At 57.1% G+C, this 12,538-nt stretch overlaps 1 protein-coding gene and 1 pseudogene across 1 annotated transcript in view; one reads left to right on the top strand and one right to left on the bottom strand.

Moving 5' to 3' along the window:
• Positions 1-12,538, bottom strand: part of LOC115485198 (uncharacterized) — a 2,106,330-nt gene that overhangs the window by 896,608 nt on the left and 1,197,184 nt on the right. The window contains 1 exon segment of the mRNA XM_050983901.1: positions 7,225-7,663. Coding sequence (XP_050839858.1) covers positions 7,225-7,663 — 439 coding nt within the window.
• The window catches only part of LOC103825013 (zinc finger protein 208-like), a 742,626-nt pseudogene that overhangs the window by 563,970 nt on the left and 166,118 nt on the right, over positions 1-12,538 (top strand).

The raw sequence follows: 12,538 nt of genomic DNA, 5'->3' as shown, positions 1-12,538 counted from the left end.
GCCAGACTTGTCAGGAATGGCAGATTTTGTCTGGGAGCAGTCTTTGGATTTAGGGAATTTTAGAGGTGGAACCCCAATCTCAGCCATGGGCACCTGGAGAACGAGGACTGTTCTTTCACATGGGAAGGAAAGCACGGAGCCTTCCCCAATGCTTTGGGGATGGGAAGTGACCCTTTTGAAACCACTGCAAGACAGACTTGTCCTGGCAATATTCCAATAGGAGCAATCCCTGGCTATAAGGAAATGTAGAGGTGAAATCCCAATTTTGGCCATGGGTGCCTGGAGGAAGACAGTTCTTTCCCATGACAAGGAAAGCATGGAGCCCAAATGTTTCAGTAGCAGATGAGAAGAGACTCCCAATGTGCCAAGGTCAGCTGGACCAGTCAGGCAGTCAATGAGAGGTGAAGCCAGACCTGTTCTGTGTTCCCTTGGTTTGATGGGGCCCCACAGTGTCACAATGGCCTTTTGATTACAAGACAACCTGCAGTGTCACACTGGCCCCTAGGTTTGATGGGGTCCCACAATGTCACAGTGGCCCCTCTGTTTCATATATCCCCACAGTGTTTCAGTGGTCCCAAAGATTCCATGAGGCCTTGCAGTGTCACAATGGTCTCCGTGGTTCCCCAGGCCCCACAGTGACACGTGACTCCTCTGTTCCATGAGCCCTGCAATGTCACAATGAACCCTTGGACCCTGAGGGTTTGCTGTGTCACAATGGTCTCCTTTGGCTCCACGGTGTCACAATGAACCATTGATGACAGGAGGCCTCTCTGTGTCACCCTGGAGCTTTGGTTCCATGCAGCCCTGCAGTGTCACAATGGTCTCATTTGGCTCCACAGTGTCACAATGGATCAATGATAACATGAGGCCCTGCAATGTCACAATGGACCTTTGGTTCCATGCAGCCCTGCAGTGTCACAAAGGCCTCTTGGTTTCACGAGGCCCCACAGTATCACAATGTCCCTCTTGGTTCTGTGGGGACCCCCAGGGTCACAATGGTCTCACTGGTTCCGTGAGGCCTCACAGTGTCACAGTGCTTTGCCTATTCCATGGGCCCTGGTAGTGTCACAATGGTCTCCTTGGTGCCATGGTGCCCCACAGTGTCACAAAGGTCCCTTGGTTCCATGAGGCTGTGAAGTGTCACAATGGTCTCTCCCATCAGGTTCCCTGAGGCCTTGCGATGTCACAATGGACCTTTGGCACCATTGTGAGACCATGGGGTCTTGCAGTGTCACAATGGCCCCTTGGTTCCAGGACACCCCAAAGTGTCATAATGGTCTCCACAGTTCCATGAGGCCCTGCAGAGTCACAATGAACCCTTGGTTGATGGGGTCCCTCAGTGTCACAGTGATCCCTACATTCCATGGAGCGACACAGTGTCAGTGCAGTCCCCTTGGTTCCATGAGGCCCAGCAATGTCACAGTGCTCTCCATGATTCCAAGGGACACCTTCAGTGTCACAATGGTCCCTTGGTGTCACAGGGCCCCACAGTGTCACAATGGTCCCTTGGTGTCACAGGGCCCCACAGTGTCACAATGGTCCCTTGGTGTCACAGGGCCCCACAGTGTCACACTGCTCCCTTGGTTCCATGGCCCTGTGCTGCTGCATTCCCCCCTCCCCTTCTCAGCCTGCCCTGCCAGCTCAGAAATGCTCCTTGGGCCTGGGCCTTGGCCAGCAGCCCCTGGGCTCAGCTCCTCTCAGCTCATCACAAACACTGTCTGCTCCAGGCACTGCTGCTGCCCAAACAGCTCCTGCTTTCTCTGCCAGCAGCCCTGGGAACTGGTTTTGTTCCCTCAGTGGCACAACATCCCTGTTCTCACAGTGCCAAAGAAAGCTGCTGGTGCCAAGTGTGGCCAGGATGAACCATTGCTGGGACTGCAGCCCCTCTCGTGGGGCCCTGCACACAGCGCTCCAAAAGGAGCCCTTGGAGCTCTCCTGGGCCAGCGACTCCCTCTGGGTGGGGCCTCTCCCAGCCGGGAACTCTCCCGTTTGCTGCACTCGGGGATCCTGAACAACCACAGAGCCTGGGCTGATCCCCCCACTGCTCCAGGCTCAGCCCTTGGCCTGCTGGGGAGATGCCAAAGCATCCACAGGGAGCATTCCCTGCCCTCAGGGGAATTTCTCCCAGGTGCCTTGCACTGACTCTGTGTGTCTGTGTGCACACAGGAGTGCCTGTGCTGGGGAAATGGGGCAGAAATGCTGCTCTCTGAGGGGTTTGAGTGCCTTGCATAGCTGAGTCAGTCAGGCCTCTAGAAATGTTCAGTCATGAGGTATGAGCTAAGTTAAATGCTTCTGAGAGTTGTTCATTTGCTAAGTTGTTAGGCTTAATATAAGTTATAAGCTAACTTGAATATTAATAACTGGTATTCCTCTGTTAAATTGCTAAGTCATATGTTTTAAGTTGGGTTAAATGCTGATAAGTGCTGTTCTTTTGCTCAGTTGTGAAGTTGAAGGCATCAGGGTTATGGAATAAGTTAAGTCCTGTTAAGTTTGAGCTCTCCTAAGCTTTTGGCCCGTATTCCTTTTGTCCTTGCCCTCACTCTCCTTGAATCTCACGCACACACAGACACAGGGACAGCTCTTGGTTCATTTCTGGTTTGATTGCCTGGATTCTGTTTGGTTTTGTTGTTGCTTTGTTTCCTTGCTGTGCCTGAAGTGTCCAGTCAGGAGCAGAGTGACTCTTGCCAAGGAACTTTGTGCTGCTGTCCCTTAATATTAAATCTGATTTTGCTGATCCCTTGACAGGATTTTTTCAGTGCTCTCAAGCCCTCATTCGTAACAGGGTGAAGGAGCCCTGGCCCAGGCTCTGGCCCTGGAGGACACGGGGACACTGTCGGGGGGTCCCTGTCCCCCTGTCCCACCCCCATGGCCCCGGCCCCCCGTCCCCGTGTCAGGCTCTGGGGTCGATCTCGTGGAACATCCTCTGGGGGAGGCTGCGGCACCGGGGGCGGGGGGACCCGGGGGGACAGGGGACCCTGCTGGGCACGAGCAGGGTTGGACTGCTCTGGGGGGGCTGTGAGGGGGGACAGGGCAGAGTGACCTCCCCAGTGACCTCACACAGCCCTGTGATGCCACACAGCCTCCTGTGATGTCACACAACATACCTGTGATGTGACACAGCCACCCTGTGATGTCACACAGCCCCTATGATGTCACAGGGCCTCTGTGATGTCACACAGCCACCCTGTGATGTCACACAGCCCCTATGATGTCACAGGGCCCCTTGTGATGTCACAGAGCCCCTGTGATGTCACAGGTCCTCTTGTGATGTCACAGAGCCCCTGTGATGTCACACAGCCCCTGTGATGTCACAGGGCCTCTTGTGATGTCACACAGCCCCTGTGATGTCACAGAGCCCCTGTGATGTCACAGGGCCCCTTGTGATGTCACACAGCCCCTGTAATGTCACAGAGCCCCTGTCGTGTCACAAAGCTCCTGTGATGTCACACAGCCCATGTGATGTCACAGAGCCCAGCCCAGCAGCACAGACACAGCACAAGGACTTTAATCACCCTCTGCGGCTCTGCTGCTCTTTGCATCTGACCCAGTCCTTTAGAGAGTGCTCAAAGAACTTCTCAAGAATTCAAAGTGAGACTGAAACACTGAAGTTTCTTGAACGTTGAAGAGATCCCTTTGAGTAACACAACTGAGAAAGTGTCCCCAGGTTCCAGGTAGAGCAGAACACTGGAGGCAGTGATGGCAGCTGGGGACAAGCAAGGCAAAGGTGTCTCTGGTGCTGAGCACACCTGGATGTGTTTCAGGAATGCAAAGGGCCAAGGCCTGAGCCCCAGCCCCTGGCAAGGCAGATCCTGTCCCTCCCTCAGTGCTCAGGGCTCTTCCCGGGATGGGCACTGGCATGTGGGGATGGGCAATGCCAAGGGCAGGACCATGGGGCGGCCCCTGCCAGGCTGCTGAGCAGGGACAAGGAGGCAATGAGGCCCCAGGGCTGCCAGGGTCACTTGTCCCCTCCTTGTGGCCTCAGGCCCAGGGCCAGCAGCCATGGCCAAAGTGCTGCCCAAGTTGGCTCTGTCAGGGCCTGGCAGCTGCTGCCCATCCCTGTGCCCTGTGCAGCCCAGGCTGTCCTACGGTGTCCCTGCCCTGGCCTCTGTCCCTGCAGGCTGTGCTCATCCCCCGGCTGCCCCACCTGGCTGGCCCCTTCCTTTGCTGACAGCTCTGCCTCCTGCCTGCCTCTGCCTGCCCACACAAAGCCTTGGGCTGCTCCAGGCTCCTTCTGGGGACGTGCTGCACCACAGCCCTGCCCTGGCAGGGAAATTCCTTTCTCCTCATGTCCTCTCTGGGCCTCTCCAGCTGCCTTTGGTGCCATTATTTCTTTCTCTGGTTGATTTATTCAATGAAGAAAAGCTCCAGCCTCTTTGAAACCACCTTTCTATCCCTCCCAGGCTACTCCTGTTCTGTCCTCAGTCTCCACATCAAGGAACCCAGAGTCCTCAGCCTGTCCCTGCTGGTTCTCTGATGAGGCCTCCGAACCCCAGCTTGGGAGCTTTTGGTTCTTTTCCAAGATCTGTGAAAACGGGAAAAAAGTTGCCAAAGTATTTTCTCCCAAATCTTGCAGTGACAGAAGAAGGGCCAATATCTTTAAACTGAAAGAGAGTGGATTTACATTTGGTAGAAGGAGGAAATATTTTCCAAGTATGAGAGTGGCACAAAACTGTAACTGGTTTTCCACAGTAGTGGATTCCCCATCCCAGGAATGCTCAAAAATTAGGAGCTTTGTGCAGCCTGACCCAGTGAAACCCTCCCCACCCCTGTGACAGAATTCCTGTAGTGTGGGTTCTCTGATGTGCTGGGTGCCCTCACAACACTTCTGGCCAGAATGTCTGCTGAGGGCAGCCAGGCTGCTGCAGGGGCAGTGACCTCACAGCCATCACCATGGCAGCCCTGGCCCTGGGCCTGGCTCTGCCCTTTCCTCTGCCCCTGCCTTGTCTCTGCTGGCATCAAGAGTTTTGTCATTAATATCTTGTCCCCAGGGTGCCGGGGCCAATGGCTTCCCAGTCAGGCTCCTGGAGCAGAAGTGGCTTTTCAGAGCCCAGCCAGAAATGAGCCCTGAGGCAGCAGCTCTGCAGTGGTGCCCACCAGGCCGGGGTGCCAAGGGAGGCTTCTGGCCATGCCCTGCCAGCAGCTGCTGCTGCCAAGGTGCCTTTGGTGCCTCAGGCTCTCCCTGGCACAGCTCCCAGCACGGCACTCTGCCCTTGTGCCTGAGGCCTTCCCTGGGCTGGGGCTGGCCTGGGGCTTTTCCTGCAGTGGGACCTGCCCTGCTCATGGCACAGGAAAGGCAGTTCCTGCTGGAGCAGGAGACTCTGCCTGCCGTGGGCTCCAACAACTCCAGCAAGGCCCTCTTGACTTCAAAATTACCTCCTAGAGCAGAATATTCTAATAATTGTTATAGCTCCTGTACTGTGGAGTAAATAACTCTGGTTAAGATCTCTCTGTCCAATCATGATCAGAATCATTCAGAGCTGTATTTAAATAAATTTATCTGGTATTCCATCATTATTCCTGTGGGACAAATTGCATTAAGTTTCAATTCCACCTGTCCAATCTTTGAAACCTTTGATAAATGCTGGATCTGGAATTGGATCCAGCACCTCCCAGTCTTCTCCCTTAGTAGGAATTTTAGAAGTCCAGGGGCCCTGCAGGGGCTGTTGGGCATCATTTCTGTACCTCATTACTCAGCGGGCGTTTCTCTATTAAAGAAATAAAGCTTTTGCCTGAATCACCCACTGTGCCTATGACAGGAACCCGTGTGAGTTTCTGGGACATCCCAGCTCTTTGGCAGCCTGGGGACTCTTGGGATGTCACCGTGGAGCCCCCATGAGTGCCTGTGACAGATCGGTGCCTTTGCAGCCCAAGGTGCCCTGGGATGTCACCATGGAATGGCTGTGACTGCCTGTGACCACACGGCTCTTTATCATCCCCAGAAAGCCCTGGGGGGTCTCCATGAAGCCCCTGACTCTGCCTGTGACATTCCAGCTCTTGAAAAGCCTGGAGACTCTTGGAAAGTACCCATGGACCCCCTCTGAGGGCCTGTGACAAATCTGATCCTCAGCAGGCAGCCATTACCAGCCTCCTGTTGCTATGGTCAGTTTCCATGGCAACCATCATAAGCCCCCTGTTGCTATGGTCAGTTTCCATGGCAACCATCACCAGCCCCCTGTTGCTTTGCTCAGTCCCTCAACAGCTCCATGGAGACCCCATGCCAGGGGTGGTTGCCATGGACACCAGCTCAGGCCTGCAGCCAGAGCCCTTTGCCATGGCAACCATTGGCAGTCCCATCCCCAGGCTCATGGGATCCCAGAACCACAGAATTGGCTGAGTTGGGAGGGACCCATCAGGATCCTCGAGTCCAACTGCTGGCCCTGCACAGGACACCCCAACAATGCCAGCCTGGGCCTGGCAGCGCTGTCCAAACGCTGCTGGAGCTCAGAGAGCCCTGGAGCTGGGACCCTTCCCTGGGGAGCCTGGGCAGGGCCCCAGCAGCCTCTGGGGAAAAACCTTTCCCTGAGATCCAACCTAAGCCTGCCCCGACTCGGCTGCAGCCATTCCCTCCAGTCCTGTCCCTGGGCACCAGAGGGAAGAGGTTCCCACAGCCCCAGCCAGGGACCCGCTCCCAAGGCTGTTGCCATGGCAACCAGGGCTGGGACCAGCTGGGATGCTCGGTTTCCACGGGCCAGGGTTCAGGAATGGGATTCCCCAATTTCCTGCTCCCGCTAAAACCGTGCTGCCCTTGCTGCTCTCCCGCCTCCCATGGAAATCACAAAAGGCAAAGATCCCAGGCTGGGATAAGAACAATTTATTGGGAACAGCAATGAGACAAGCAACAAACAGGAACAGAAACAATGCTTCTAACAGAAAATATAAGAAAAACTATTTACAAGGAAAACTACAGCATTATTGTGACTGGCTCTTCCTGGCCATGTATTTCCTCCTGCTTGGAAAGGACCGGAGAGAGAGAGAGAGAGAGAGAGTCCCTTTCCTGCCCCGGCAAGGACCTGAGGTGGGAGTCAATGTAATGACATGGCCATGGCAGGACCCATATATTCTTCAATCTCACACCATGCCATTGGCAGGGGCAGGAAAAGGGACAGGTGTCTTCCCAGCATGGATCATAGGGAACATGGATAACCAGGGTTCTTCCACGGGGGATGAAGCTGGAGCAGTGCATGCAATGCACTGCAGTGGGGGTATTTGCAGGGCTTCCCTTACCGGTGCCTCCGTTTTTGTCTGGTCAAGTCAGAGCTCCGGGTGAAGCTCTTCCCACACTGGGAACACTCATAGGGCCTCTCCCCGGTGTGGATGCGCCGGTGCCTGTTGAGTGTGAAGTTGTGCTTGAAGCCCTTCCCACAGTAGGGGCAGTGGAAGGGCCTCTCATCTGTGTGAATCCGCTTATGAAGGAGGAGACTGGAGCTGGTGTGAAACCTCTTCTGGCATTTGGGGCACTCGTAGGGCCTCTCCCCAGTGTGGATGCGTTGGTGGGTGATGAGCGTGGATCTGCAGCTGAAGCCCTTCCCACATTCCCCACATTCATAGGCCCATTCCCCAGTGTGGATCATCTGGTGGCGGATCAGGTCAGAGCTCTGCCTGAAGCTCTTCCCACACTCCAAACACTTGTAACGCTTCTCCCCATCATGAAGCTGCTCATGGGCCGCCAGCTCCGAGCTCCGGCTGAAGCTCTGTCTACTTTCCTGCCTCAGGGTGGGTCTTTCCTCCTCAAAGCACCCTGGGCTGGGTTTGGAGCCTGCCCTCCTGCAGGATCTCCAGGGATTTTCCTCTCTGTTGGATTTCTGCCCGGTGGAGTCACTCAAAATGGCCTCTTCCACAAGGTTCTGCCGCGGGGATTTGTCCTCTCTAGTTTCCATCCTCAGCTCCTTGTCTGGGGGAGGAAGGACAAGGAGAGGACGTGATTTGCCTTTGTGCCAGAAGAAAAGGGGAAGGAGATCCCCACAGTGCATCCCCAGCAGGACAGCGTCAGCAGCAGGGTTGTCCTGCAGCCAGGGGCCATGCTGGGCTGGGAGATGGAGCAGGAGAGAGGGGGACAGGGGCACTGACTTCTTCCTCACCTGCCTGGGTGTCCCAGGGCATCTTCCTCTTCCTCACAGCCTCCCCCTCCATCCAGTCAAGGTTAGGGAATGGGAAACCCTGGTTTGGGGAAAAATACAATGCATGAGCACATTGGGTTAGGAGGTTCCTCTTGCCCAAGTCCATCTCTTGTGTTGCAGCTTATCCACAACAAGCCTCTGTGAGCAACCTGCACTCCCAGAGCCCAGAGCACACTTGCTTATCCTGCTGATGGACAAGGCCAGAGATGGATCTTTGTAGAAGGCTCCAAACACAGTTTATAGCAATGCAGATGGTCCAGGGACAGAGACAAAATGGGGCTGAGGACACGGGGTTATATAGGGGGGAAGGGGCGGATCTGAGGGTCAAGGACCAATGGGAACTGAGCACAAGTGGTGCAGAGGAGGGGCAGCCAACTTGGGAACCAATGAGGTAACAGGGGCGGAGCACTGCAGTAAACTGGGACCAATAGGGGACAAGAGAGGAGAGAACATTCTAGGAGAGGTACATATAAAGAAAAACCAGGATTGAACTGGGTGATAGCAATGAAGCCTGCTGCATTAACATGAGCCTGGAAATGCTGATGGCTGACACCATTGTACTCAGAGGGGTGTCTCTCTTTTACCCTGGTCACCTTTGCCCTGAGATATTACAGTTCCAGTGTTGGGCACCTGGACCTTCACACTCTAGAACTCACCGGGAATCTGGTGCCCCTGTAAACCAACAAAACACCGAGATTCAGTCCCCAAAAATACACAAATGACCAAGATTCAGCAAAAGCACCCAACCCTGAGTTTCCCCTCCCTGGTCTCTCCACTTTGGGCTCTGAGTTGCTGTGGGTAAAGTTTGTATTGGTGTTCCCCTCTCTGGGCTGCTGGGGCTCCTGGCAATTCCACAGGTTTCCCTTCTCTGGGCTCACCACTGCGGGATCTGGGGTCTCCTGATGGTATGGGGTCCCACTCGGGTTCTGTTCCTGGGCAGTCAGTTGGATCCAACTCCCCGGGAGAGAGGTTCCCTCGAACTGCTCTGCAGGCGCTTCCCGGTCCCGGTTAACTCTTGCACACCAATAATGAAGGAGAGCTCCACAGATGCTGTCAGGTTCCGAAAGGGTTTATTGAGGATAGGTGAAGGAAAGTAGGCAGGGTGGGACAGAGAGGCTCAGGGAAACAACCACACTCTAAGGAGGGCAGGCTGTGGAAGGCCCCGACTGGGGTGGGGACAAGGCTTATGAGGGACTGGTGGAGAGGGGGGGTCAGGGCGCCGTGGTCCAACAGGGAGAGGGACCAGGGGAGGAACAAATGTGGGGTGATTGGGGGAGAGCAAATGGGGAGAAGGGAGAAGGGTGGAGCTGGTGTGCAGGCCAATGGGGAGAAGGGGATACCAGAACTTTCTAGAACATGGGGAGGGAGCCTCGGATGACAGAGACCTACAGGGGAGTGCCTTCCCACGGCATCTCCTCCCTGCAGTGCCCAGGGTCTCCTCCCACACACCACTTTGGCATTACAGGCGTTCCAGCACTGTCCGGGGTCAGCACTGTCCGGAGTCCCTGTTTCAGGGCCCAGGGGTATCCATGGGTCCCCCCTGTCCATGCTCCCAACATGTCCAGCCTTCTGGAGCACCCCCAGCTCTCGCATCGCTCGTTTCTGCTCCCCCCACTGCCGGTTTCCCTGCCAGCCCTGCCGGTGCTGGGCGATCCCCACGTGGCTCTGGGCTGACAGTGCAGCCCCAGCACGGGGGAACCCTGCATCCCTCGCTGCCTCGGCAGCCGCGCCAAGCCCCGGGCACAGAGCTCCGGCAGCTCCGGCAGCTCAGGCAGCCCCCGCCGCCCCCTGCCCAGGGAGCCCCGGGGACCCCCGCAGCCGGGGCTGGCTCTGAGCGAGGCGGCCCCCGAGCCCGGCTGCGGGGCCAGAGGGGAACGGCGAGCCCGGGACCTCTGTGCCAGCGCTTCCCCCGCTCTCGCTCAACTTTTGCCCGGCCCGGCCCCCCGAGCCCCGCCCGGCCCCGCACGGCCACGGCCGGGCCGCTCCCCTCGGAGCCCGCTGCGGACACGGCTGGGCCGGCCCGGCCACACGGAGCCGCCTGCCCTGGGGGCCCACGGGCCGCCGAGTGCTGCCCGGGCCTGGGCCCGGGACTCGGCCCCGAGCACAGAGCTCTGCCCGGGGTCTCCCGGCCCCAGGGGCGGCTCCGGGCCCGCCCGGCCGCTCCCGGCTCCCACAGCCCGCCCGGGGCCGCCAACAAAACATCCCAACAACAAATCCACAAACCAACCACTGCCACCCTGTCCTGCTGCGCCTTCCCAGGGACCCCAACCCGCGGCAATGCCCCCAATGCCCCGGGACAAAAAGCTGCTCCAGCCGAGCCCCGTGGAACCCCCACCTGCGGCCCGTCCCTGGCACACCGATCCCGGCAGCTGCCCCGCTCTCGCAGCTGCGGCTCTGGAGCAGGGAGGCTCTGCGGGACCCCCGGGCTGGGCCCCCTCCCAGCCCGTGCCCGCCCCGCACCTTCAGCCCGGCCTCTCTCGCTGCTCCCGGCTCCTGCACAGTCCCCGCTCTCAATTCCTGGGCCCCACCGGGGTCTCTTCTGGGGCTCCTAGAACAGCCGGCAATGGAAAACAATCGATTTTGGCATTCCCTGGTGAGGCCACAACTGAAACTTTGTTCCTTTAGCCTCACTGCAGACGCCTCCAGGGCGTTTTCTGCACACAGTCCCAGCCCCCAGCACTTGCTGAAGGTGCTCCCTGCAAATGTCCCACTGCCAGGGGGCCCTGTCCTTGCTGTCACCTGCTGGGGCTGGCCATGGACAGAGCTGCTGGACTTGCATTTCCAGCTGCTGTGCAGCCAAAGCTGAGGGATCTGCAGCTGACTGAATGCAACAACTGGAATAGGAGCCTCTCTCCAGGGGGAAATCTCCCCTCCAGCGCCAGCCCGTGGCAATGCTGCCATTCTCTGCTGCTGCTGCTGCTGCCGGGGCACTCGGGGCTCTGGCTGAGCAGCAAAGGTGACCCTGAGCCAGGAGCTTTCCTTGCCTGCAGCAAAGCCTCGGCACGCAAAGCCCTTCCTGGAGCTGTGCCCTGCCCCAGGAGGGATTGTGCCAGCGGAGCTGACCCGAAATTCCTTCTCCCAGGCAGCTTTAGGACACGCAACATGGAGAAGCCAGAGCCCACTCAGCTTTGAGCAGCCCTCCAGAAGAATCCTGAGTGTGAAGCAGCCTGGGAACAGGCTTTAGTCTGGGGAGGGGAACTCAGAGCCCTTTTCTGCCCTGTGGGCTGAGGCTCTGCATTTCCAATGGCCCTGCAGCTGCCGAAGGAACCTTCATACCTCAGCTGAGAACAGTTCTGAGAGCCTGTCCTAAACCTGCTTCTCCTGCAAATGTGCCCAAGGAATCCTCATTTTTTGCAGCCCCAGGCCTTGTGTGAGTGCAGGTGTGACAACTGACCAGCTGGACCAGCTCTGCTGGGGGGAGTTCTCCTTTTCTTCTTCTGGTTTTACTTCTATATGTTTTGGGGTTTTTTTTTAGTTTCTTTTTTGTTTTTTTGATTTGTTTTTTGATTATTTTGTGGTTGGTTGTTGTTTTTTTTTTTTTTTTTTTTTTTGGGTGGTGGTGGGTTTTTTTTTTGTTGGTATGGTTTTGTATGGATTTTTGGTTTTTTTTTTTTTGGTTTTTTGGTTTTTTAATGAACTCTCCCTGTCATGTCTGGGCAGAGCTCTGTAACTGTGTCAGACGCTTGTCTGTGGCACTGGGCAGGTGGCCAGAGGGACCTTCCTCGAGCAGTGTGCAGAGGAATCCACATCAGCCCAGGCCAGGGTGGGCAGTTCCATGGACTGGACACGGCTCTGGACGCTTCCCTTGGAGCCACTGCAGGGAGGGAATGCTGGGTCTGTCACCACTGGGGTGTCACACACTGGGGAATGCTGGGGCTGTCACCGCTGGGGTGTCACAGACAGGGGAACGCTGGGGCTGTCACCGCTGGGGTGTCACACCCAGGGAATGCTGGGGCTGTCACCGCTGGGGTGTCACACCCAGGGAATGCTGGGGCTGTCACCACTGGGTGTCACACACAGGGAACGCTGGGGCTTTCACCACTGGGGTGTCACACACAGGGGAACGCTGAGGCTGTCACCGCTGGGGTGTCACACACAGGGAACGCTGGGGCTGTCACCGCTGGGGTGTCACACACAGGGGAACGCTGGGGCTGTCACCTGCTGGGGTGTCACACACAGGGAACACTGGGGCTGTCACCGCTGGGGTGTCACAGACAGGGGAATGCTGGGGCTGTCACCGCTGGGGTGTCACACCCAGGGAACGCTGGGGCTGTCACCGCTGGGGTGTCACACACAGGGAACGCTGGGGCTGTCACCACTGGGGTGTCACACACAGGGAATGCTGGGGCTGTCACCGCTGGGGTGTCACACACAGGGGAACGCTGGGGCTGTCACCGCTGGGGTGTCACACGGACTGGGGC

Source organism: Serinus canaria, chromosome 25 (assembly GCF_022539315.1).
Source record: "Serinus canaria isolate serCan28SL12 chromosome 25, serCan2020, whole genome shotgun sequence".
In the NCBI taxonomy this organism is placed as follows: Eukaryota; Metazoa; Chordata; class Aves; order Passeriformes; family Fringillidae; genus Serinus; species Serinus canaria.
This window is presented reverse-complemented; position numbering and strand designations above follow the sequence as displayed.